The 23,586-nt window shown below is 44.4% G+C and overlaps 1 protein-coding gene and 1 pseudogene across 1 annotated transcript; one reads left to right on the top strand and one right to left on the bottom strand.

Moving 5' to 3' along the window:
• Positions 1-561: 561 nt before the first annotated feature.
• LOC116373011 (netrin-4-like) lies at positions 562-14,402 on the bottom strand (annotated as a pseudogene).
• A 3,745-nt stretch (positions 14,403-18,147) lies between these two features.
• On the top strand, positions 18,148-20,273 carry LOC109889679 (small nuclear ribonucleoprotein F-like). Its single transcript, XM_020481283.2, has 4 exons — positions 18,148-18,264; positions 18,582-18,707; positions 18,923-18,987; positions 19,265-20,273. Exons 1-4 carry the CDS (start codon positions 18,262-18,264, stop codon positions 19,332-19,334), a joined length of 264 nt encoding a protein of 87 aa, XP_020336872.1. The 5' UTR covers positions 18,148-18,261; the 3' UTR covers positions 19,335-20,273.
• Positions 20,274-23,586: the final 3,313 nt, after the last annotated feature.

Raw genomic sequence — 23,586 nt, 5'->3', positions numbered from 1 at the left:
ACACACCTTCTCATTCAAGGGTTTTTCTTTATTTCTAGTAGTTTCTACATTGTAGAATGATAGTGAAGACATCAAAACTATGAAATAACACATATGGAATCATGTAGTAACCACAAAAGTGTTGACCTAATCAAAATATATTTGAGATTTGAGATTCTTCAAAGTAGCCACCCTTGGCCTTTATGACAGCTTTGCACACTCTCTCAACCAGCTTCATGAGGTAGTCATTTCAATTAACAGGTGTTCCTTGTTAAAAGTTAATTTGTGGAATTTCTTTCCTTAATGCATTTGAGCCAATCAGTTGTGTAGTGACAAGGTAGGGGTGGTTTACAGAAGATAGACCTATTTGGTAAAAGACCAAGTCCATATTATGGCAAGAACAGCTCAAATAAGCAAAGAGAAATGACTGTCCATCATTTCTTCAAGACATGAAGGTCAGTCAATATGGAAAATTTCAAGAACCTTGAAAGTGTCTTCAATTGCAGTCGCAAAAACTATCAAGTGTTATGATGAAACTGGCTCTCATGAGGACCGCCACAGGAAAGGAAGACACTGAGTTACCTATGCTGCAGAGGATAAGTTCATGAGAGTTACGAGCCTCGGAAATGGTATCCAAAATAAATGCTTCACAGAGTTCAAGTAAGACATATCTCAACATCAACTGTTGAGAGGAGACTGCGTGAATCAGGCCTTCATGGTCGAATTGCTGCAAAGAAACCACTACCAAAGGACAGCAATAAGAAGAGGAGACGTGCTTGGGCCAAGAAACACGATCAATGGACATTAGATCGGTGGAAATCTGTCCTTTGGTCTGTTGAGTCCAAATTTGATTTGTCAGACACAAAGTAGGTGAACGGATGATCTCTGCATGTGTGTTTCCCACCATGAAGCATGGAGGAGGAGGTGTGATGGTATGGAGGTGCTTTGATTGTGACACTGTTGGTAATTTATTTAGAATTTAAGGCACATTTAACCAGCATGGCTACCACAGCATTCTGCAGTGATAAGCCATGCTATCTGGTTTGGGATGAGTTGGACCGCAGAGCGAAGGAAAAGGAGCCAACAAAGCAGAGCAACAAAGCAACAAAGCATCCAACAGGTGCAGAGCATATCCTTCAAGACTGTTGCATTCTAGGTGAAGCTGGTTGAGAGAATGGCAAGAGTGTGCAGAGCTGTCAAGGCAAAGGGGGGATACTTCAAAGAATCTAAAATATATTTTGATTTGTTTAACACTTTTCTGGTTACTACATGATTCCATATGTGTTATTTCATAGTTTTGACATCTTGAATATTATTCTACAATGTAGAAAATAGTCCAAATAAATAAAAACTCCTGAATGAGTAGGTGTGTCCATATATATAAACTCTGGAAAAAAAGAAACGTCCCTTTTTCAGGTCCCTGTCTTATAAAGATAATTCATAAAAGGGTTTAAACACTGTCTGTTCAATGAACCATAAACAATTAATGAACATGCACCTGTGGAACGGTCATTAAGACACTAACAGCTTACAGACAGTTATGAAAACTTAGGAAACTAAAGAGGTCTTCCTATTGACTCTTGAAATCACCAAAAGAAAGATTCCCAGGGTCCCTGCTCATCTGCGTGAATGTGCCTTAGGCATGCTGCAAGGAGGCTTGAGGACTGCAGATGTGGCCAGGGCAATAAATTGCCATGTCCGTACTGTGAGACGCCTAAGACAGTGCTACAGGGAGACAGGACGGACAGCTGATCGTCCTCGCAGTGGCAGATTACGTGTAACAACACCTGCACAGGATTGGTACATCTGAACATCACAGGTACAGGATGGCAACAAACAACTGCCTGAGTTACACCAGGAACACACAATCCCTCCATCAGTGCTCAGACTGTCCGCAATAGGCTGAGAGAGGCTGGACTGAGGTCTTGTAGGCATATTGTAAGGCAGGTCCTCACCAGACATCACCGGCAACAACATCGCCTATGGGCACAAACCCACCGTTGCTGGACCAGACAGGACTGGAAAAAAGTGCTCTTCATTGACGAGTCGCGGTTTTGTCTCACCAAGGGTGATGGTCGGATTCGCGTTTATCTTCGAAGGAATGAGCTTTACACCGAAGCCTGTACTCTGGAGCGGGATCGATTTGGAGGTGGAGGGTCCGTCATGGTCTGGGACGGTGTGACGCAGCATCATCGGACTGAGCTTGTTGTCATTGCAGGCAATCTCAACACTGTGCGTTACAGGGAATACATCCTCCTCCCTCATGTGGTACCCTTCCTGCAGGCTCATTCAGACATGACTCTCCAGCATGACAATGCCACCAGCCATACTGCTCGTTCTGTGCGTGATTTCCTGCAAGACAGGAATGTCAGTGTTCTGCCATGGCCAGCGAAGAGCCCAGATCTCAATCCCATTGAGCACGTCTGGGACCTGTTGGATCGGAGGGTGAAAGCTAGTGACATTCCCCCCAGAAATGTCCGGGAACTTGCAGGTGCTTTGGTGGAAGATTGAGGTAACATCTCACTGCAAGAACTGGCACATTTGGTGCAGTCCATGAAGAGGAGATGCACTGCAGTACTTAATGCAGCTGGTGGCCACACCAGATACTGACTGTTACTTTTGATTTTGACCCCCGTCCTCTCACATGTCTGTGGAACTTGTTCAGTTTATGCCTCAGTTGTTGAATCTTGTTATGTTCATACAAATATTTACACATGGTAAATGTGCTGAAAATAAATGCAGTTGACAGTGAGAGAACGTTTCTTTTTTTGCTGAGTTTATATATATATACATATACATATACATACAGTACATACATATACAATACATACATATACACAGAGACAGTTTCAAACTGCCTCTGGAAGCAACGTCAGCACAATAACTGTTCGTCGGGAGCTTCATGAAATGGGTTTCCATGGCCAAGCAGCCGCACACAATCCTAAGATCATCATGTTCAATGCCAAGCGTTGGCTGGAGTGGTGTAAAATCACTTAATTTTACTCTGGAGCAATGGAAACACATTCTCTGGAGTGATGAATCACGCTTCACCATCTGGCAGTCCAACAGACAAATCTGGGTTTGGCGGATGCCAGGAGAACACTACCTGCTTGAAAGCATGGTGCCAACTGTAAAGTTTGGTGGAGGAGACTGCGTGAATCAGGCCTTCACTGTCAAATTGCTGCAAAGAAACCACTACTAAAGGATAGACATAAGAAGAAGAGACTTGCTTGGGCCAAGAAACACTAGCAATGGACATTAGAAATCTGTCCTTTGGTCTAATGAGATTTTTGGTTCCAACCACCGTGTTTTTGTGAGACGCAGCGTAGATGAACGGATTATCTCTGCATGTGTGGTTCCCACCATGAAGCATGGAGGAGGAGGTGTGATGGTGTGGGGGTGCTTTACTGGTGACACTGTCAGTGATTTATTTAGAATTCAAGGCAGACTTAACCGTCATGGCTGCCATAGCATTCCAGCATACTCCATCCCATCTGGTTTGCGCTTAGTGGGACTATAATTTGTTTTTCAACAGGACAACACTCCTCCAGGCTGTGTAAGGGCTATTTGACTAAGAAGGAGAGTGATGGAGTGATGCATCAGATGACCTGGCCTCCACAATCCCCCGACCTCAATCCAATTGAGATGGTTTGGGAGGAGTTGGACCGCAGAGTGAAGGAAAAGAAGCCAACAAGTACTCAGAATATGTGGGAACTACTTCAAGACTGTTGGAAAAGCATTCCAGGTGAAGCTGGTTGAGAGAATGCCAAGAGTGTGCAAAGCTGTCATCAAGGGAAAGGGTGTCTACTTTGAAGAAACACAAAAATAAAATATATTTTGATTTGTTTAACTCTTTTTTGGTTATTACATGATTCCATATCTGTTATTTAATAGTTTTAATGTCTTCAGTACTATTCTACAATGTAGAAACAAGTCAAAATAAATAAAAACCTTTAGATGAGTAGGTGTGTACAAACTTTTGACTGATACTGTGTGTATATATATAAATTATAGAATGCTCTGGTGAACCAGATTAAGGTTGCGGTGAGTCATCTAATGTAAATAAGTCTAGCGTGCGAGGGCCAAACAAGGCAGGCATACATCCGGAGTTAATAATGATTGGGTAGGAAGCAGTCTAGGTCCAGTTGCCTGACCAACTACCTGTGCAAAATGCAAGCGCTCACCTGGGTTGAGGGGGCAGATGCACCCATGGTTGGTCCAGGACTCTGGGAAAAGGGTGATGTGACCTCTCTGGATCCTCGCCTGGCTGCTGTAGTATAGGACCTTCTTTACCTTGACCTCCACCTCAGCATGGGAGCCCTGATCATGGGCCGCCACAATCCTCACCATCAGCACTATGGAGAAGAGATCAATCGATCTCTGTTCAATACTGTTGGTATCAATCCCTTTTCAATTCTGCTGGCACCATCTACTACTGCCTCAAACATGCAGTGTACTAGCATTTTCTTTTCAATTAGTTTGGCATCATTCACTACAGACTGGTCCCAGATCTGTTTGTACTCTATAGCTAACTCATAGGGTTGTTGTTATGCATACCACCAACCATAAAATAGTAGTTGGTTAACCTCAACATTCAATGTATTAGATTTCAATTTTAATCTACAGTGTTATCTTTACATATGCATTGTCTGAGATTATTTTAATCTATTTTTACAGTAAATTCTCAGAGAAAGAGTAGTACAATGCCAGGTGGAGCCACAGGAGACAATGTATGACATCATTCATGGCTAATGCTAAGATTATGTAGTTGTGAAGGCTTTTCCCAGGAACTTTTCCCACTTTTCCCACGCGCATCTTTCTTAATCCCACCTACCATAGTCATACTCCTTGGCACAGAAGAGTTTGGGTTTGCCAATAGTCATCTCCTTACACTCACATTTTTCTGGGAAGAAAGAGAGAATATGTTCATGTCTGTGTGTGTCTGCTTGCTTGCGTGCGTGTGTGTGTGTAATGACCCATGGGTTCGATAAGATCATATATATCTTAACATAATGTCAGAGCTGACAATGGGCATAACTAACCTTCTACTACTGAATGTTTTTGTTACGGCTTAGTGACTTCATCACACCTGATTCAACTGATATTCAACACCTTGATGAGCTAAAGCAGGTGTTTCATTGCTGAGCTGGAGAAAAAAAATGTTCACACAAATAAAACCTACTCAAGACCACGATTGACAATCACTGCTGTTATGTTGACCATGGCAACCCATACCAGGCAATAGTAACATAGTAACAAGTCAGACATAAGAGGGAGGGAGATGTGGATACCACCACAATGGACACCATTGTCATCACCATGGAGATAGTTGCCCATGTCAGGCCAAAGTAATAACAAATAAAACAAATAATTCCCTTTCTCTCTTACTTGTGCAAGAGTCAGAGGCTGAGGGTTAGGGTTAAAAAACAAGTAACAAATCATAACAGGGACAGAGAGAGGGATAAGTGTGTACTCTTACATGGACAGAGCTGGGTTACAACATAGTAACAAAGAAAATATAACATGGACAGAGAGGGATAAGTGTGTACTCTTACATGGACAGAGCTGGGTTACAACATAGTAACAAAGAAGATATAACAGGGACAGAGAGAGGGATAAGTGTGTACTCTTACATGGACAGAGCTGGGTTACAACATAGTAACAAAGAAGCTATAACAGGGACAGAGAGATGCAGGCAGAAGTACAGTGCTTTCGGAAAGTATTCAGACCCCTTCCCTTTTTTCCACATTTTGTTATGTTACAGCCTTGTTCAAAAATAGATTAAATAAATGTTTTTTCTCAATCTACACACAATACCCCATAATGACAAGGTGAAAACAGGCTTTTAGAAATGTTTGCATATTTATTAAAAATAAAAAACAGAAATACCTTAAGTATTCAGTAAATCATTATCCCTGTGCAGCGACACTCCCCATCCAACCTGACAGAGGTTGAGAGGATATGCAGAGAATGGTAGAAACTCCCCAAATACAGGTGTGCCAAACTACTGTCATACCCAAGAAGACTTGAGGCTATAATCGCTGCCAAAGGTGCTTCAACAAAGTACTGGGTAAAGGGTCTGAATACTTATGTAACTGTGATATTTCAGTGTTCAATTTTTAATACATTTGCAATTTAAAAAGATCTATCTACACACAGTAACCCACATTATCGGGTACTGTGTGTAGATTGATGAGGGGGGAAAACAATTTAATCAATTTCAGAATAAGGCTGTAACGTAACAAAGTGCGGAAAAAGTCAAGGGGTCTGAATACCTTCCAAATGCACTGTATGTTCTCTTGCATGTGCAGCAGTCGGGGCAGAGCTGGGTCTGTTGGGGTGTCTGTAGAACCCTCTCTTACAGATCTGGCACTGCCTGCCCTCTGTATTGTGGCGGCAGGAGTCACACACACACCCACTACGCCATCCTGATGCCACCCTGGTCAAAGTGACAGCTGTCTGCATGTCTGCACACTTACACTCTAAAAAGAAAGAGTAAACACATTTCTGTTTTCCTATAGACCTTATTCACACTGCGACAATGACCGACGTGAAAATATGTTGATCCGCACAGGAAAAATAACAAGATGTTTGACAGCGTTCTAATCCAGTGTGATTCGGTTCAATCTGTTTTCTCAAAGGTACAGATAATAGGTTTCACTAATATTTGCATCGATAAATCAATGGCATCCTGAATAACAAAAATGTACTGTACCTATTGAATCATACATTTACTAGTGAAGATGTCTGGCTGTGGCTGTGTATATTGTATAATGTACGTGGTTTTGCCTGTTAACCTTCCTGACCCTGTAAGACTCACTCTTGCATTCATGCGGTGCTCCTATGATACCGTTGGCAGCTTGCCAAGGCTGTTCGTTGTAGAGGGGAGCACAGCGCTCACAGTGGTCGCCGGCTGTTTTGTGTCTGCACACACACCTCCCGTGGACCTGCCACAAGAGAGGGAGGGAGCAGTGTATTACATATGTATTACTGGATTACTGTTACAGACAGATACACACAGCTACACGCACACCCCCTGTGGATCTGCCACAGGAGTAAAAGAGGGAGACAGAAAACAGTGTTCACAGGGGAACACTCCTGAGTACTTGGAGGTACAGGCTGCCACACTCTCCCCCATCCTCGGCCAGGCCGAAGGTGCCCTCACAGTCCCTGGCGAAGTACCTGGGTTAAAAGAAAATAGGTGTATTTTGATCCCAGAGCATAACACATCAAAGTATGAATTAAAACACTTATTTCCAAAGTGGTCCTCGATGGTGCCTGAGGGTCTTCCAGGTCTGTCCGTGGCCCTGGGAACGTTCCAGCAGCATGGCAGAGAGGCGGGGGGAACGGAACACCAGGATCAGGTGGGTGAAGTAGAACTCTGTCTCCAGGTCTAGTTGGAGGGTCTCGGTCTCCACCCTCTCTGCAAACTGCCACCATATATCTGGGTATTCAAAGGATGAGTCGGTCATGGCAGTGGTTAGGTGGGCCTGGTGGGGGAGGGCTGCGTTGCACTTGCTGCATTTGGGTACTGCTGGGCAGGAAGAAGTCTGTTGTTAGGAGCAGTAGGACTCTGGATCCACACACAGACTGGGTGAGTAGTCCTCGAACCCAAGGCTAGGTTCCCCATGCGAGGGTTACACGCCTCTGGCTCTCCACTGCTGGCTCTCCACTGCTGGCTCTCCACTGCTGGTTCTCCACTGCTGGCTCTCCACTGCTGGCTCTCCACTGCTGGCTGGCTCTCCACTGCTGGCTGGCTCTCCACTGCTGGCTGGCTCTCCACTGCTGGCTGGCTCTCCACTGCTGGCTGGCTCTCCACTGCTGGCTCTCCACTGCTGGCTGGCTCTCCACTGCTGGCTGGCTCTCCACTGCTGGAGAGAGAGAGACTATGTTCGTTTTTTAAGGATCTATTTCACTTGCTTTGGCAATGTAAACATATGTTTCCATGCCAATAAAGCCCTTTGAATTGAATTGAATGGGGGGGGGTTGCATAATTCTAGAAGAATATAACATTCACTATCGATCTATATCAAATGGTATGTGCTACCTATCCAATATCTTTGCATAAAATGTAGGCTGTATGTATGCGCGACTATCGAAGAACAATTAGTGTCCAAATAAGATGATTTGAAAAAGTTGACCATTCCTGAGTCCTTCAATCCATTTTCACTGTTTGAAAGAGGTCCAAGTTTTTTTATGGGACGAAAATACATTTTAAATATGGAAAGGTGGAAAGCCCCGCCATTTAGTAGTCTTTCCCAATGACTGTATGGGTCTTTCCCAATCGTATATCCTTCCTCAGCCCTTTTATTAATATGATACAATCTCAAATGGCACCCTATTCCCTGGTGCACTACTTTTGACCAGGGTTCGTAGGGCTCTGGTCGAAAGTAGTGCATTGAAGGGAATAGTGTGCCATTTGGGACTAAGCATGTGTAACAGTATAACTTTAGACCGTCCCCTCGCCCATACCCGGGCGCGAACCAGGGACCCTCTGCACACATCAACAACAGTCACCCACGAAGCATCGTTACCCATCGCTCCACAAAAGCCGCGGCATATAATACACTGAGGAACAATGGGAAAGGAACGATGGGAATTTTTGAGGAACTGTGGGAAAGTAATTCTGCTTTGAAAGTTGATAAACTTGTAAACTCACTTTTGAGAAAATGGCCTTTAAATGTTTTGTTACCTGGTGAAGAGCTCTTCTTTGTCTACACCCATTTAGCACCATTCACACCCTCTTAAGCTTTAGCCCCACCATCTCCGTTCGCTCTTGGAGCGTTCAGAGAGCACACTTGATGCTCTGGCCGATGTTTTGTTTACCTCTGTATAACAGGAAAACAGCCTAACCAGCAACAATTTCATTTCGCTTTTTTGCCAACGTTTACTGACACCGGCCATATTCCACGGGTGCTGTGCGTTTGTAAATGTATTAGTTATTCTGCACTCTGGCATACTCAGACTGAATTTACGAACGCACCCGAAATGGTTTCTTGCATAGTGGAGTCTTTTGTTAAGACATGTAGCTAGCTAGGTAAACAATGAACCTAGCTAAGTGTGTAAGAGCATACAATGTGTAAGATCATACGTTAGCTAGTGAGCCAGCCAGCTAACTTTAGCTAGTTAAACAACAAGGAACATAGTACCAAATCATGTCGTTACTACCCTGCATGAATCTGCTGGGAGTTAACCAACCAGGTTCAAAGAAAATGGCTCTGGGATATGAATAATAACATCATACATGTAACGTTAGCTAGTGAGCCAGCCAGCTAGCTAATAAGGCTCTAACTAGCTAAGCAAACAGCTCTGGGATATGAATAATAACATCATACACATAACGTTAGCTAGGGAGCCAGCCAGCTAGCTTGCTAACAGTACACTTTAGCTTGAAATTAAACCACTTTGTCAAAATTAGAAACATGTCATATCTGAAAATGTAGCTAGCTAGACTATCACGGATGCCATGCCATGGTTGCCCTTAGTTTGAAGATGAAATCCGGAGACAGGTGTTTTCTCCATCTCTTTAGTTATCATACTCTAATTCCACAGATTTTTTTAACTCAAGCCTCCAGAAAGTGGAGATCAACACTTATGCAGTTCCACTACACGATAATAAATAAAAAAATACCAACACAGACTGACCAGTTCAAATAGACAGAAGTCCTCTATATGGCAGAACAATCTGAACTCTTCTCTCAGCATGTCCAGCCCACTCATTATCTCAGCCAATCATGGCTAGTGGGAAGGTTGCTGACTTTGTCTGTGGCTTAACCAACTAGGCTCTAATTTAGCAATTTTGTTCGTATTTACACATGGCATACAAGTGTGTTATTAAAGCACATGAAAGTTCACATGTTCCAGAAGGCATTTCTGCCAAAAAAACACATTTTGATCAATCCAAAAAGTTTATGTCCAAATGGCTCCTGTGAAGTAGGGACCCACTACATACGTCTAGATTCCTGAAACAAGTCACATTTTTACTCCTGAACTTATTTAGGCTTACCCTAACAAAGGAATATTTATTGACTCAAGACATTTCAGCTTTCAATTTAATTAAATGTGTAAAAATGACAAAAAACATAATTCCACTTTGACATTATGGGGTACTGTGTTTATGCCCGTGACAAAATCTCAATTTAATCCATTTTAAATTCAGGCTGTAACACAACAAAATGTGGGAAAAGTCAAGGGTTGGGAATACTATCTGAAGGCACCGTAGATGATTGATGATGAGAGTGAGTCAGAGAGAGTGCGAAAGGACGAGGGACTGATGGGCTAAGATAAATAGGTGAGGGTGTCAGAGTTCAGGTCATGGCTGTAAATACATGAGGTCAGGAGTAATTGCTTCTCACTCTGAACACGACTCGCCACTGTCTCACTGAATCATCCACACTCTCTACGTTTTCTCACTTTGGCCTGACTCTTTGTCGTGTGTACTTAGTATCCCAATAGGCATCCCTATCCTAGCGGATCAGGTTCAGGACATTCTTCGAATGATGCGACTCTCTCTCGTCACTCTGACTGACGGGATTCTGCTTTATGTCTCTGGGGAACGGGGTTCATGTCTGCATGTTTGCATTTTCATGGGTTATGTTCAGAGTCCTCTAATGATTAGATGGGTCAGGGCTGGGTTGATGCACCTTTAGCCTTTGACTAAGCATCAGCAACGTGTTTTCAATCCACACAAAAAAATCCCAAAGCATGGAAAACTGTTTCAGGAAGGATGTCTAATCTTCGTCTGTCTTTTCTGCTCTCCCTCATTGGCAGCAGGATGAAAGAAATACAGAACAAAGAGAAAGGCCTCTATTCTTGTTCATCCCAATTGTTTGTATTCTGTTGTCCTACTATGATGAACTTGTGAACTTGTGTATGTGTTAATATGACAAAGGAAAACCGAGGAAAAAGGTGAAGGCAGCTTAGTGATGAAACGCTGGTGAATAGACAGACAGACAGACAGACAGACAGACGGAAGGACGGCGGGCAGACAGACACAGGCAGCCTGTTCCTCTACCCCTGCCGTGCTTTATTTCCAGACTTTAAAAGGATACTCCCTGTCTCTCTCTCCTCCCTACCCCCAGTACTTCCTGTCACCTAATGACCCATGCTTACTGAACTGGAGAGACCCTTGGAGGGAATCCGTCTACGTCCCTGTAAAAGTCAGACAATCAACCAGGCATGCTAGACAGCTAGGGTGAAATGTAAAGCCTTGTATAATGCTATATGTGGAATGCTATAGGGTACTTGAAATGACCCCTTCTATATTCTCCTCTGTTAGAACAGGTAAGGTTGAAGCAGGTTTCTAATGTAACATGGCTTATGTGGCCCGGCCTATTATGGCACAGTTCATTAGATTCCTGCCTCCGCACCTCAAGACCCACAGTCCATGTCCCGGTTTCAGCCACCTTCTTCCTCCCTAGACAGTGTCTGTAGTGTTTCTCAATGGGGAGAGAAATCATTACTAACATCATAGAAGGAGTACTGCAGGTTAAAGGGCAGTATTGATTGTTAATAAGGGAACTTGATGACAGGGTGGATGACAAAGTGTCACTGTATTAAGAACCAATTACAAGGTGTAGGGGTCACGGGCTGTGACTGAAAACATCACTAGCCATCAAATCCTTGCTTCCTCCATCCTTGATAATTCCATTTCAACCGCAGACCTCCTCCTCCAAAGTTTAACAGCTAACATTTTCAGACATAGCCAGCGTGTAGAAAAAGCAAAGTGCATGGGCTTTGTTTTCCTTGTGCTTTCAGTATGTGCCCAGCACAACACTGGGTGGATGTTGTCCCTGTTTCTACGGGTCAAGGCCATGCACAGCATGAAGACGTGATGGATACCACCAACCTTATGACCATGGTGTTAAAAGCATCACAAATTCACATTACTGAAAGAACCTGATATTATTTATGTAGTGATTGAATATTATTTGCAGCTGTCAGGTAATGGGAAAACAGTAGAATACCAGCAACCAAAAAACAGGTGTTTACTTAGATATTACATGGTAAAATTATAATTGCACAATAATAACCTATGAGTTTGTTTCTTTGGGGTGGTGGGTGGTATTGAAGTGTTTTGTTGAAGTCTGTTGAAGTGACAGATGGATAACTCAAGCTGTTCTGAAGTAACTGTAGCCTGCTGTAGCTAGGTGAGGACATCTGTTTGTTTTATGGATGCTGTTCCCTCCCCCCCTCTCCCTCCAGAGGGTAATCAGGACCTCTCCTAGACCCCGCAAGGAGCACTGAGGACCAAACAGGAGGATAATCTGGTAATGCCACTGTCTGTCTGTCTGTCTGTGTGTGTGTGTGGCCATGTGTAGCACTCAGACAAACAACATATTTTATTACATGTTTTGACTGCTAATTACATGCTGGCCTTCTGTCAAGCAGGTCAAAATAAGGTCAATGCTGTATATCTTCATCATTGACACAACCACAATATCTGGTTAGTCAACACCTTCAGTACTGTTATGGAACCAACTAGACAGCCTACTTTTAACACTGTACATTCTAAGTGTAGGGGTTCTAGGCTTGTAAATCTTTCTCAATGTTCTGTGTGTACCAGGTTGCCTCAGGCAGTGTCATATTCAGATGCTACCAGACTGTGCCAGTAGAGTAGTGTTATCCTAACAGATTGGTCACTCTCCATCAATAACAGGTGCAGATCAGGAATGGTTTTCATTATGTTGTTGGTTTTCATTATGTTGTTCTAATGGTTCCTTATTACATTTCTCTTTAATGATACAGATCGTTTCTCAGGTGGTCCTTTCCACTGGTAGATGATGAATGTACAATAGGATTACTGACCATGGTAGAAACATGTCCTAACAATAGGGATCAATGCTGCTGAGCGATATCCTGTGTCTGGGTGGGAATTAGACCTTTGAATACGATATCTGTGATTCATTAATCTTGCCTTTTGCAACAGGAACCATTAGAACAGTTCATAAAGTACAAGCCCTGTCCACCTGTCACTCCAGGCAGGCTAAAGCATACTCTTTAATAATTTAACGATTTTTTAAAGTATTTGAATCCAGGTCTGGTAGGAATTGATGAGTCTCGTAGGACTGCAGCCAACTTTTTCTAGCTCTGATTTTGGGCACCCTAACTGAATCCATTGCTAAGGAATTCTGCAACATTGTCAATGTTTTTTTTAAAGTCATCATCAGTAGACTAGGCTCTATCACTGTCACGGCTCAGGAGAAGACCCAGATGCAGACAGTTTCGAAGTAACATAGGTTTATTACAAAAACAGGGGGGCAGGCAAACGACAGGTCAAGGGTAGGCAGTGTTCAGTAGTCCAGAGCAGAGTCCGAAGGTACAGAACAGCTGGCAGGCTCAGGGTCAGGACAGGCAGAGGTCAATAATCCAGGGTGGTATAACAAGGTAAAAAATGACAGGCAGGCTCAGGATCAAGACAGACAGAATGGTCAAAAACCGGGAAAGCTAGAAAACAGGAACTAGAGACGGACAGGAGCACGGGAAAGAACATTGGTAGGCTTGACGAAACCAAATGAACTGGCAACAGACAAACAGAGAACACAGGTATAAGTACACTGGGGATAATGGGGAAGATGGGCGACACCTGGAGGGGGGTGGAGACAAGCACAAAGACAGGTGAAACAGTTCAGGGTGTGACAGTATCCCCCTCATACCTGGTTGACCAGGGTGCCGGCGTTGGAACTCAGCCATGAAGCTTGGGTCCAGGATGTCCCTGACGGGGACCCAGCACCACTCCTCCGGGCCATAACCCTCCCAGTCAACCGGGTACTGGAATCCCCTGCCCCTCAGTCGATTCTTCAGGAGGTGCCTCAACGTGTACGCAGGTTGGCTGTCAATGAGACGGGGGAAGACAGGTGGGCCTAGAAACAGGAGACAAAGGGCTGTGAGACATAGGTTTAATCCTAGACACATGAAAGTGGGATGTATACGGAGGGTACGGGGCAACAGAAGATGAACAGCAGAGGGGCTAATAATTTTGGAGATGGGGAAAAAGCGGGGGGAAAGTTTGCGGGACTCCACCCAAGGAAGGGCAGGTCTCAAGTGGATAGCCATACCCTCTGCCCGAGACGATACCGGGAGCCGGGGTCCGGTGGTCCGCTTGTCATCGATACTTGAAGGTGGTCTTGAGAAGAGCCGACCGGGCTCTCTTCCAGGTACGGCGACAGTGGAGGACAAACATCTGTGCCGAGGGTATTCCAACCTCTTTTTCTTTCCTCGGGAAGAGTGGGGGCTGATAACTCAGAGAACACTCAAAAAAACTCCGAACGGTCGTTGAACTGAGGGTGGAACCTGGAGGACAGGCTGACCAATGACCCAATGAGCATGCAGGACGCCCTCCAGAACCAGGATGAGAACTGAGGACTCTGGTCGGAGACCATGTCCACCGGGAGTCGATGGATCCGGAAGATGTGCTGCACCATGAGCTGGGCCGTCTCTTTGGCAGAGGGTAGCTTGGGGAGAGGAATGAAGTGGGCGGCTTTTGAAAACCACTACTGTCAGGATGGCGGTGTTGCCTTCTGACGGGGGAAGATCTGTGACGAAGTCCAGGGATATGTGAGACCAGGGACGGTGAGGGACAGGTTGAAGGGGACTAGCCGGAGCTTGCCAAAGAGTCTTGTTCTGCACACAGACCGTGCAGGCGGCGACAAACGCGGAGACGTCCAGGACCATGGTAGGCCACCAAAAACGCCAGAATCCGACGGGAGCCTGGGTGGCAGGCAAGCCTGGAGGAGTGGGCCCACTCCAGGACCAAGGAGCAGACCACGTCAGGAACAAACATCAAGTTATCTTGCCCCCCGGGGTTCGGCTCGGAACGCTGCACCTCACGAACCTATTCCTCAGCTGAGTGCCATCGCCTGGCACAAAGTGGGAAGGATGGTCTCAGGTTCCTTGGTTGTAGCCGGGGGGCTATAGCGGCGTGACAGCATATCTGGTTTGACATTCTTGGATCCTGGTCGGTATGAAAGGGAAAGTTGAACCAGGGCCTGGTTCAAAAACCAGGGCCTAACCTAGCTTGCCTGGAATTGAGACGCTTGGCGGTGCGGAGATATTCCAGGTACTTGTGGTCATTCCACACAATGAACGGATGTTCATAGAGCCAGTGCCTCTACTCTCCTACACCATTCTTCACCACGAGAAGCTCACAATTCTCCACATCGTAATTCCTCTCCATGGCATTGTGGCGGTAGTAGAAGAAGATGCAGGGATGTAACTTGAGGTCCAGGGCAGAATGCTGGGACAGAACAGCCTACACTCCGACATCCGAAACATCGGCCTCCACCACAAACTGGCGGGACGGGTCAGGATGAACCCAGATGGGAGCTGTGATGAAACAGTGTTTGAGATCCCCGGTCAGTAGCTGGGGACCACGTGAACGGAACCTTAGGAGAGGTGGGTACAGACAAGTGTCCAAACTTGTATATATATATATATATATATTTATATACATATATATTTTTCTCCCTTTTCCCTTTTGTATAACAAAGTATAATGGATTTTGTATGCTGGATGTCGTATGCTGAGGCAGTGAAGAAAGTAGAGGAGGCTAGAGGAGGCTGGATTAAGGGTGAGAAAATCCATGTGAATGAAGATGGCGCCCAAAGATTCTAGCCCATAAGCAACTTTCCAGTATATATTGTTTTTTTATGTGTTATTACATACAACTGGAAAGCGCCGGTAACTCACCAGCATTACCACTATTACGACCAGGAATACGACATTTCCGAAATGGATGCTTTGTTCCCAGGGCAATTGAACTGAATCCAGAGGCTGATCCAAAACACCACCGGCAGAGAAGAGGTACTCGGTGTGGACTCCTAGTCCGACTCAGGAGGCGCGCACACCACCCACCACTTCCGAGTATATAACTTACTAGTGTTCAGTCTCTGGATAATAAAGTTGACGAGCTCAGGGCGAGGATTTCCTTCCACAGAGACATCAGGTATTGTAACATACTCTGTTTCACAGAAACATGGGTCTCTCGGGTTATACTGTCTGAGTTCATACAGCCAGTTGGGTTCTCAGTTCATTGCGGGAATAAAGATCTCTCCGGGAAGAAGAAGAGTGGGGGTGCATGTTTCATGATGAACTATTCATGGTGTGATTGTGATAACATACAGAAACTCAAGTCCTTTGGTTCACCCAAACTAGAATACCTCACGATCAAATGTCATCCGTATTACCTACCAAGAGAATTCTCTTCGGGTTATAGTCACACCCGTGAATATTCCCCCTCAAGCCGATACCACGACGACCCTCAAAGAACGACATTGGAAACTCTATGCAAACTGGAAACCACATATTCTGAGGCCGCATTTATTGAAGACAGGGATTTTAACAAAGCTAATCTGAGGAAAACGCTTCCAAAGTTCTACCAACACATTGACTGTAGCACTCGCTCTGAGAAAACATTGGACCACTGTTACACAGATTTTCATAATGCCTACAAGACCATCCCCCGCCCTCCCTTTGGCAAATCTGATCACGACTCCATTTTGCTCCTCCCTTCCCATAGGCGGAAACTCAAACAGGAAGTACCTGTGCTACAAACTATTTAACACTGGTCTGACCAATCGGAATCCATGCTTCAAGATTGTTTTGAGCACGCGGACTGGGATAAGTTTTCCGGTTAGCCTATGACAATAATATCGACGAATACATGGATACGGTGACTGAGTTTATCAGGAAATGTATAGGAGATGTGACTACTATGTACCCACTGTGACTATTAAAACCTACCCAAACCGGGATAGATGGCAGCATTTGCGCAACACTGAAAGCACGAACCACAGCATTTAACAATGGAAAGGTGACTGGGAATATGGCCGAATACAAACAGTGTAGTTATTCCCTCCGTTAGGCAATCAAACAGGCAAAACATCAGTACAGAGACAAAGTGGAGTCGCAATTCAATGGCTCAGACACAAGACCTATGTGGCAGGGTCTACAGGCAATCAAAGACTACAAAGGGAAAACCAGCCACGCGAGGTCTTGCTTCCGGATAAGCTAAACACCTTCTTTGCCCGCTTTGAGGATAACACAGTGCCCCCAACACGGCCAGCTACCAAGGACTGTGGGCTCTCCTTCTCTGTTGCTGACGTGAGTCTGACATTTAAGCGTGTTAACCCTCGCAAGGCTACTGGAATAGACAGCATCCCTAGCTGCGTCTTCAGAGCATGCGCAGACCAGCTGGCTGTAGTGTTTATGGACATATTCAATCTCTCCCTATCCTAGTCTGCTGTCCCCGCATGCTTCAACATGTCCACCATTGTTCCTGTAGCTAAGAAAGCAAAGGTAACTGAACTAAATGACTATCAAAAGCACACACTTCTGAAGAAAGTGACTGAAGACACCTAAAACCCTCACACACTTTTAGAGATGCACAATTTAGAGCATCCTGTCGGGCTGTATCACTGCCTGGTACGGCAACTGCATTGCCCGCAGGGCTCTCCAGACGGTGGTGTGGTATGTACAACGCATCACCGGTGGCAAACTACTTGCTCTCCAGGACACCTACAACACCCGATGTCACAGGAAGGCCAAAAAGATCATTGAGGACAACCACCACCCGAGCCACTGCCTGTTCACCCCGCTATCTTCCAGAGGGCAAGGTCAGTACAGGTGCGTCAAAGCTGGGACCAAGAGACTGAAAAACAGCTTCTATCTCAAGGCCATCAGACTGTTAAATAGCCATCACTGGCACCTTAGGGCTGCTGCCCTACTAGTCACTTTAATAATGTTTACATATTTTGCACCAATCATCTCATATATATACTGTATTATATTCTATTCTACTGTATTTTATTCTATGCTGCTACGACATTGCTCTTCCAAATATTTATACATTTGTATGTGACCAATACAATTTGATTTGATTTGAATAGTAGATCTTTGCCAGAAAAGAGGGATTGGCCAATGAGTGATATATGTTTCAGTTAGGTTGGCTTCTTAGTGTTCATAGAAATGGTTATCAACTGTACCGCAGAGATGGAACATAAGTCACAGAAAATATATGTTGTGGTAGCAGCTGCAGAAAAGTACTTGGGGGTACGAGAAAAGTTACAGGGTGTATTGAGTGGTAGTGTCCCGTCTTCTAAGATCCTTGGCCTAGGGTTGGATCAGATGAAGAAGAAGAGGAGGAAGAAGAAGAATGTACACTCCAGTCCAGTTGGTGGCAGTAGTGCACCTTTTGGTTGCCAACCGCCATTTTTTTCAGTTCACTATTACTTCCTGCAACCAACAACAGCGTGTAGTTTTCGTTGGAGCTCATACAAAATCTAAATGGTAAATATAGGCTATACTATGAGGTGTTGGATGAGTATTGATAATATGTAGTGAAGGGCCAGGATATCATAAATTGAATTTGAGTAGCTTTCATAAATTCGCATTGTGCCCTTTTGTTGGGATTATCCATATAGCTAGCTAGTTAGCAGCTAAGTTAGCTAGCTAACTTGTTAGCCGCTTTTGCTTTGCACTGTATGTGAAAGGCTAGTTTGACTAGCTATGAATATAAGTAGCAAGCTGTGAGATGGAGCTAATGTGATCAAATGTACACTAATGCTAGCTAGTCTCAACAACACATGTGAATGATATCATTTCAGAGTTTACCGCTGAATCCCAAACCGTTTCTGAATGGTCTTACTGGTAAGCCCGTGATGGTGAAGCTGAAGTGGGGTATGGAATACAAGGGATACCTGGTGTCCGTGGACAGCTACATGAACATGCAGGTACGTGGACCAGACGATGTCTAAAATGTGTGAACATTATTATCCTCAAATGGTAAAATGCACCATTGTACAGCAAGTTCTGGAATGATTACCCAATTACATCCAGAGCCATACAAATGTACATGTCTGGTTTTGTATTGCCATCTGTAACATATCTATAATAATAGTCAATATCTATAAAGTCTAGCTATAAAATCTATTGTCTCTGATTATAGTTGGCCAACACTGAAGAGTATGTAGATGGAGCGTTGGCTGGACACCTAGGAGAGGTGCTTGTCAGGTAAGTTCAGTGGAATGCTCATTGGTTTACTTGCACTTCACATAGCTTATGATTACACACACATTAGCCTGGTCCCAGATCTGTTTGTGCTGCCTTGTTAACTCCTATTAGGGTCATCATAGTTTGGTGTGACAATGACCATAGGAGTTTCAAGACAACACAAAGAGACCTGGGACCAGGCTACATCCACATCTCCTCTGATTGTAGAATTAGCCCTTCTCTCATAGAACCAGCCTGCACTGAGCTAACAGTTTCCATGTGTTTCCCCTCCACACAGATGCAACAATGTCTTGTTCATAAGAGGAGTAGAAGAGGAGGAAGAGGATGGGGAAATGAAAGATGCTTGAAAGCTGAATGCTTCAGCAGGCTTCTTCTACTTTCTTTAGTTTATATATTTTTTCATCCGGTCGCTAATCTTGTTCACTGGATTAGTCCTAATTTTTTTAATGAAAAACATCTTGTTGTGAAAACAGTTATGTATTTTTTATATGATGATGATGATAAACCAAGCTGTTGTGCCCCTCATGGCACAAGGATAATAAAATTGTGCATATTGCACTTTTCGGGAACATCTTTATGATATTTTGTGGTGAGGCAAGAATGTTAAACAATTTAGCTATTTTATAATCAAAGTATGCAGGACATTTAATTATAGATCTAACTGAAATAACAGACAATGACACATTTATGAGTAGCGCATTTTTGTAAATCCTTCTTTGGCTTAAGCTAGCTAAAATATAGACCTAACATAAACACTCATTTATAATCAGTAAATGTCTTCAGACGCCAACCTTATGGCAATTTGATCTGAACTGAAATTAAGAGCGGTCTGTCATGATCATTCAGAGTGTATGTCACTGTTTCTCATTTTTCACACAGGGTGGCTTTCCTTAGCCTGGTGGGCTGTTTGGGAAACGTTAGGTACAATTAAAACTATACTTCAGGCACCACTATACCACTGAATACTCTCCCAGGTATTCAAATACTAATGTCCGTTCAGATATTCAAATAACCGTGCCCATCCTTATGTCAGCCCTGTACTCTCCAAAGGAGAAGATCCTGAACTTATGCTCCAATTCAGAGGTCTTTTCCTCCTCCCTCAGACATTGTGAAAAACACCATTCAATCTGCTGCACCAGTATGCGGGTCTCACTCTTCCTGTATGTTACACAAGTAGATGGACACAGTGTTAGCAGTTATGCTGAGTGCCAGTCTGCTTTCATATGCCTACTCCAAATGTAGTTAGTTGTATTATGTATTCAAAATAAACTATCACATTTACATAAGTATTCAGACCCTTTACTCAGTACTTTGTTGAAGCACCCTTGGCAATGATTACAGCCCGAGTGTTCTTGGGTATGACGCTACAAGCTATGCACACCTGTATTTGGTGGCTTCCGTCTGTCCACTCTACCATAAAGGCCTGATTGGTGGAGTGCTGCAGGGATGGTTGTCCTTCTGGAAGGTTCTCCCATCCATAGAGGAACCCTGGAGCTGAGTGCCAGCTCTAGGAAGAGTCTTGGTGGTTCCTAACTTCTTCCATTTAAGAATGATGGAGGCCACTGTGTTCTTGGGCACCTTCAATGCTCCAGATCTTTATCCTGACTCGGATCTCCACGGCCAATTCCTTCGACCTCATAGCTTGGTTTTTGCTCTGACATGCACTGTCAACTGTGGGACCTTATATAGACGGGTGTGTGCCTTTCCAAATCATGTTCAATCAATTTAATTTACCACAGGTGGACTCCAATCAAGTTGTAGAAACATCTCAAGGATGATCAATGAAAACAGGATGCACCTGATCTCAATTTCGAGTCTCAGCAAATGGTCTGAATACTTATGTAAATAAGGTAATTCTGTTTCTTTTTAATACATTTGCAGACATTTATAAAAACCTGTTTTCGCTTTCTCATTATGTGTATATTAATGATAGTTTAAAAAAATAAATGTAACCCTTTTAGAATAAGGCTTTAATGTAACAAATTGTGGAAAAAGTCAAAGGGTTTGAATACTTTCCCATGCACTGAACATCTTGGATCAGGCTAGTTAGCAGTCACATATGCAAAGGATAAGGCCTTGGTCGTGTTCATTAGGCATGAAACGGAAGAAATAAGGGACTGCTTGGATTTGTCCAATACGAATTGTATGCCCAACTGCCCTTCCTTACATTTTCTCCTGTGTCAGCTGGACGTTTTTGTGGATCTCGTCCGTGGCCGCCTCCTGGAAGTTCGGGATGTAGGACAGGTTCTGCTCATTCAGGTCAGTCAGTACGTTCAGCTTGTCCCTGGGGTTTACTTTGAGTAACACAACTCTGGCTGCATGGAGGAGAGGAGACCGCAGAGAAAAAAAATGGAAGAGCTTATGATAACACAAATATTAGTCTGGTCCCAGATCTGTTTGTGCTGTCTTGTCAAATCCTATGGTCATGTAGTGGAAGGTAAACCCAGTTTCAGTCTTATTTTGAGAATAGGGCTATGAATTTATTATGGTAGATATGTTCATTATTACTTTTTTTTGCATTAAGGGGTTTACTCAAATTTACCTCAGGTTCATCCACCTTTTTTAACCACTACCCTGGTTACATATGTCAACAAACACCAATACAAAAAAATGATTTATCAATAAAAACAGGAAACTTACATCCAAACCTCGTCACTGAGGCCTCTGCTTTCTCTGGCACATCAGGGATGACGGACGCTTGTCTCCTGGTGGAGGATGATGCTTGCTTTTGCACTGAAGCAGTCCAATTAAATGCACACACTAGCACTGAACTATTTGCAATTTTACAACTAATCAATTGATTGACTAATATATTGATCTTATGATAATATAATCAAATTGACCGGTAAAAAAAACATGATCCCCATCCTCTTTCCTTCCAATCTGACGTCTCGGCTGTGAAATTTTTGTGACTCTTGAATTGCGTCGGGCATAGGATGGACATTTATTGTTATCCACTTGCTCGATAACAGCAGCAATGTCTCGAGTTCCCCTAATAGCATAGCAGAAACCTCCACAAGGCGGGGGGGCCCACGAGATCTGGAGGCCCATGATCTGTCATCTCATACCTATGTTAAAATGTTTGTTTTTTGTTATAAATACCTTTGAAAGCAACCACCCTTTTTAATTTCCACATGTAGCAACCGAAGTGTTTGTGTTGTCCAATCTACATGGGTAGTAGGTGAGTCAGACAGACAATATAAACTCAGCAAAAAAAATAAACGTCCCTTTTTCAGGACCCTGTCTTCCAAAGATAATTCGTAAAAATTCAAATAACTTCACGGATCTTCATTGTAAAGGGTTTAAACACTGTTTCCCATGCTTGTTCAAGGAACCATAAACGATTAATGAACATGCACCTGTGGAACGGTCATTAAGACACTAACAGCTTACAGACAGTAGGCAATTAAGGTCACAGTTATGAAAACTTAGGACACTAAAGTGGCCTTTCTACTGACTTTGAAAAACACCAAAAGAAAGATGCCCAGTGTTCCTGCTCATCTGTGTGAACGTGCCTTAGGCATGCTGCAAGGAGGCATGAGGACTGCAGACGTGGCCAGGGCAATAAATTGAACAGACAGCTGATCATCCTCGCAGTGGCAGACCACGTGTAACAACACCTGCACAGGTTCGGTACATCCGAACATCACACTTGTGGGACAGGTACAGGATGGCAACAACAACTGCCCGAGTTACACCAGGAACGCACAATCCCTCCGTCAGTGCTCAGACTGTCCGCAATAGGCTGAGAGAGGCTGGACTGAGGGCTTGTAGGCCTGTTGTAAGGCAGGTCCTCACCAGTCATCACCGGCAACAACATCGCCTATGGGCACAAACTCACCGTTGCTGGACCAGACAGGACTGGCAAAAAGTTGTCTTCACTGTAGCGGTTTTGTCTCAGCAGGGGTGATGATTGGATTCGCGTTTATCGTCAAAGGAATGAGGCCTGTACTCTGGAGTGGGATCGATTTGGAGGTGGAGGGTCCTTCATGACTGAGCTTGTTGTCATTGCAGGCAACAAGGAAGACATCCTCCTCCCTCATGTTGGACCCTTCCTGCAGGCTCATCCTGACATAACCCTCCAGCATGACAATGCCACCAGCTACACTGCTCGTTCTGTGCGTAATTTCCTGCAAGACAGGAATGTCAGTGTTCTGCCATGGCCAGCGAAGAGCCTGGATCTCAATCCCATTGAGCATGTCTGGGACCCGTTGGAGTCGGAGGGTGAGGGTGAGGGCTAGGTCCGGGAGAGAGAGTCGAGACAGCAGGTCCGGGAGAGAGAGTAGAGACAGCAGGTCCGGAAGAGAGAGTCGAAACAGCAGGTCCGGGAGAGAGAGTAGAGACAGCAGGTCCGGGAGAGAGAGTAGAGACAGCAGGTCCGGGAGAGAGAGTCGAAACAGCAGGTCCGGGAGAGAGAGTAGAGACAGCAAGTCCGGGAGAGAGAGTCGAGACAGCAGGTCCGGGAGAGAGAGTAGAGACAGCAGGTCCGGGAGAGAGAGTAGAGACAGCAGGTCCGGGAGAGAGAGTCGAAACAGCCGGTCCGGGAGAGAGAGTAGAGACAGAGGTCCGGGAGAGTCGAAACAGCAGGTCCGGGAGAGA

Source organism: Oncorhynchus kisutch, linkage group LG4 (assembly GCF_002021735.2).
Source record: "Oncorhynchus kisutch isolate 150728-3 linkage group LG4, Okis_V2, whole genome shotgun sequence".
NCBI classification, from domain to species: Eukaryota; Metazoa; Chordata; class Actinopteri; order Salmoniformes; family Salmonidae; genus Oncorhynchus; species Oncorhynchus kisutch.
This window is presented reverse-complemented; position numbering and strand designations above follow the sequence as displayed.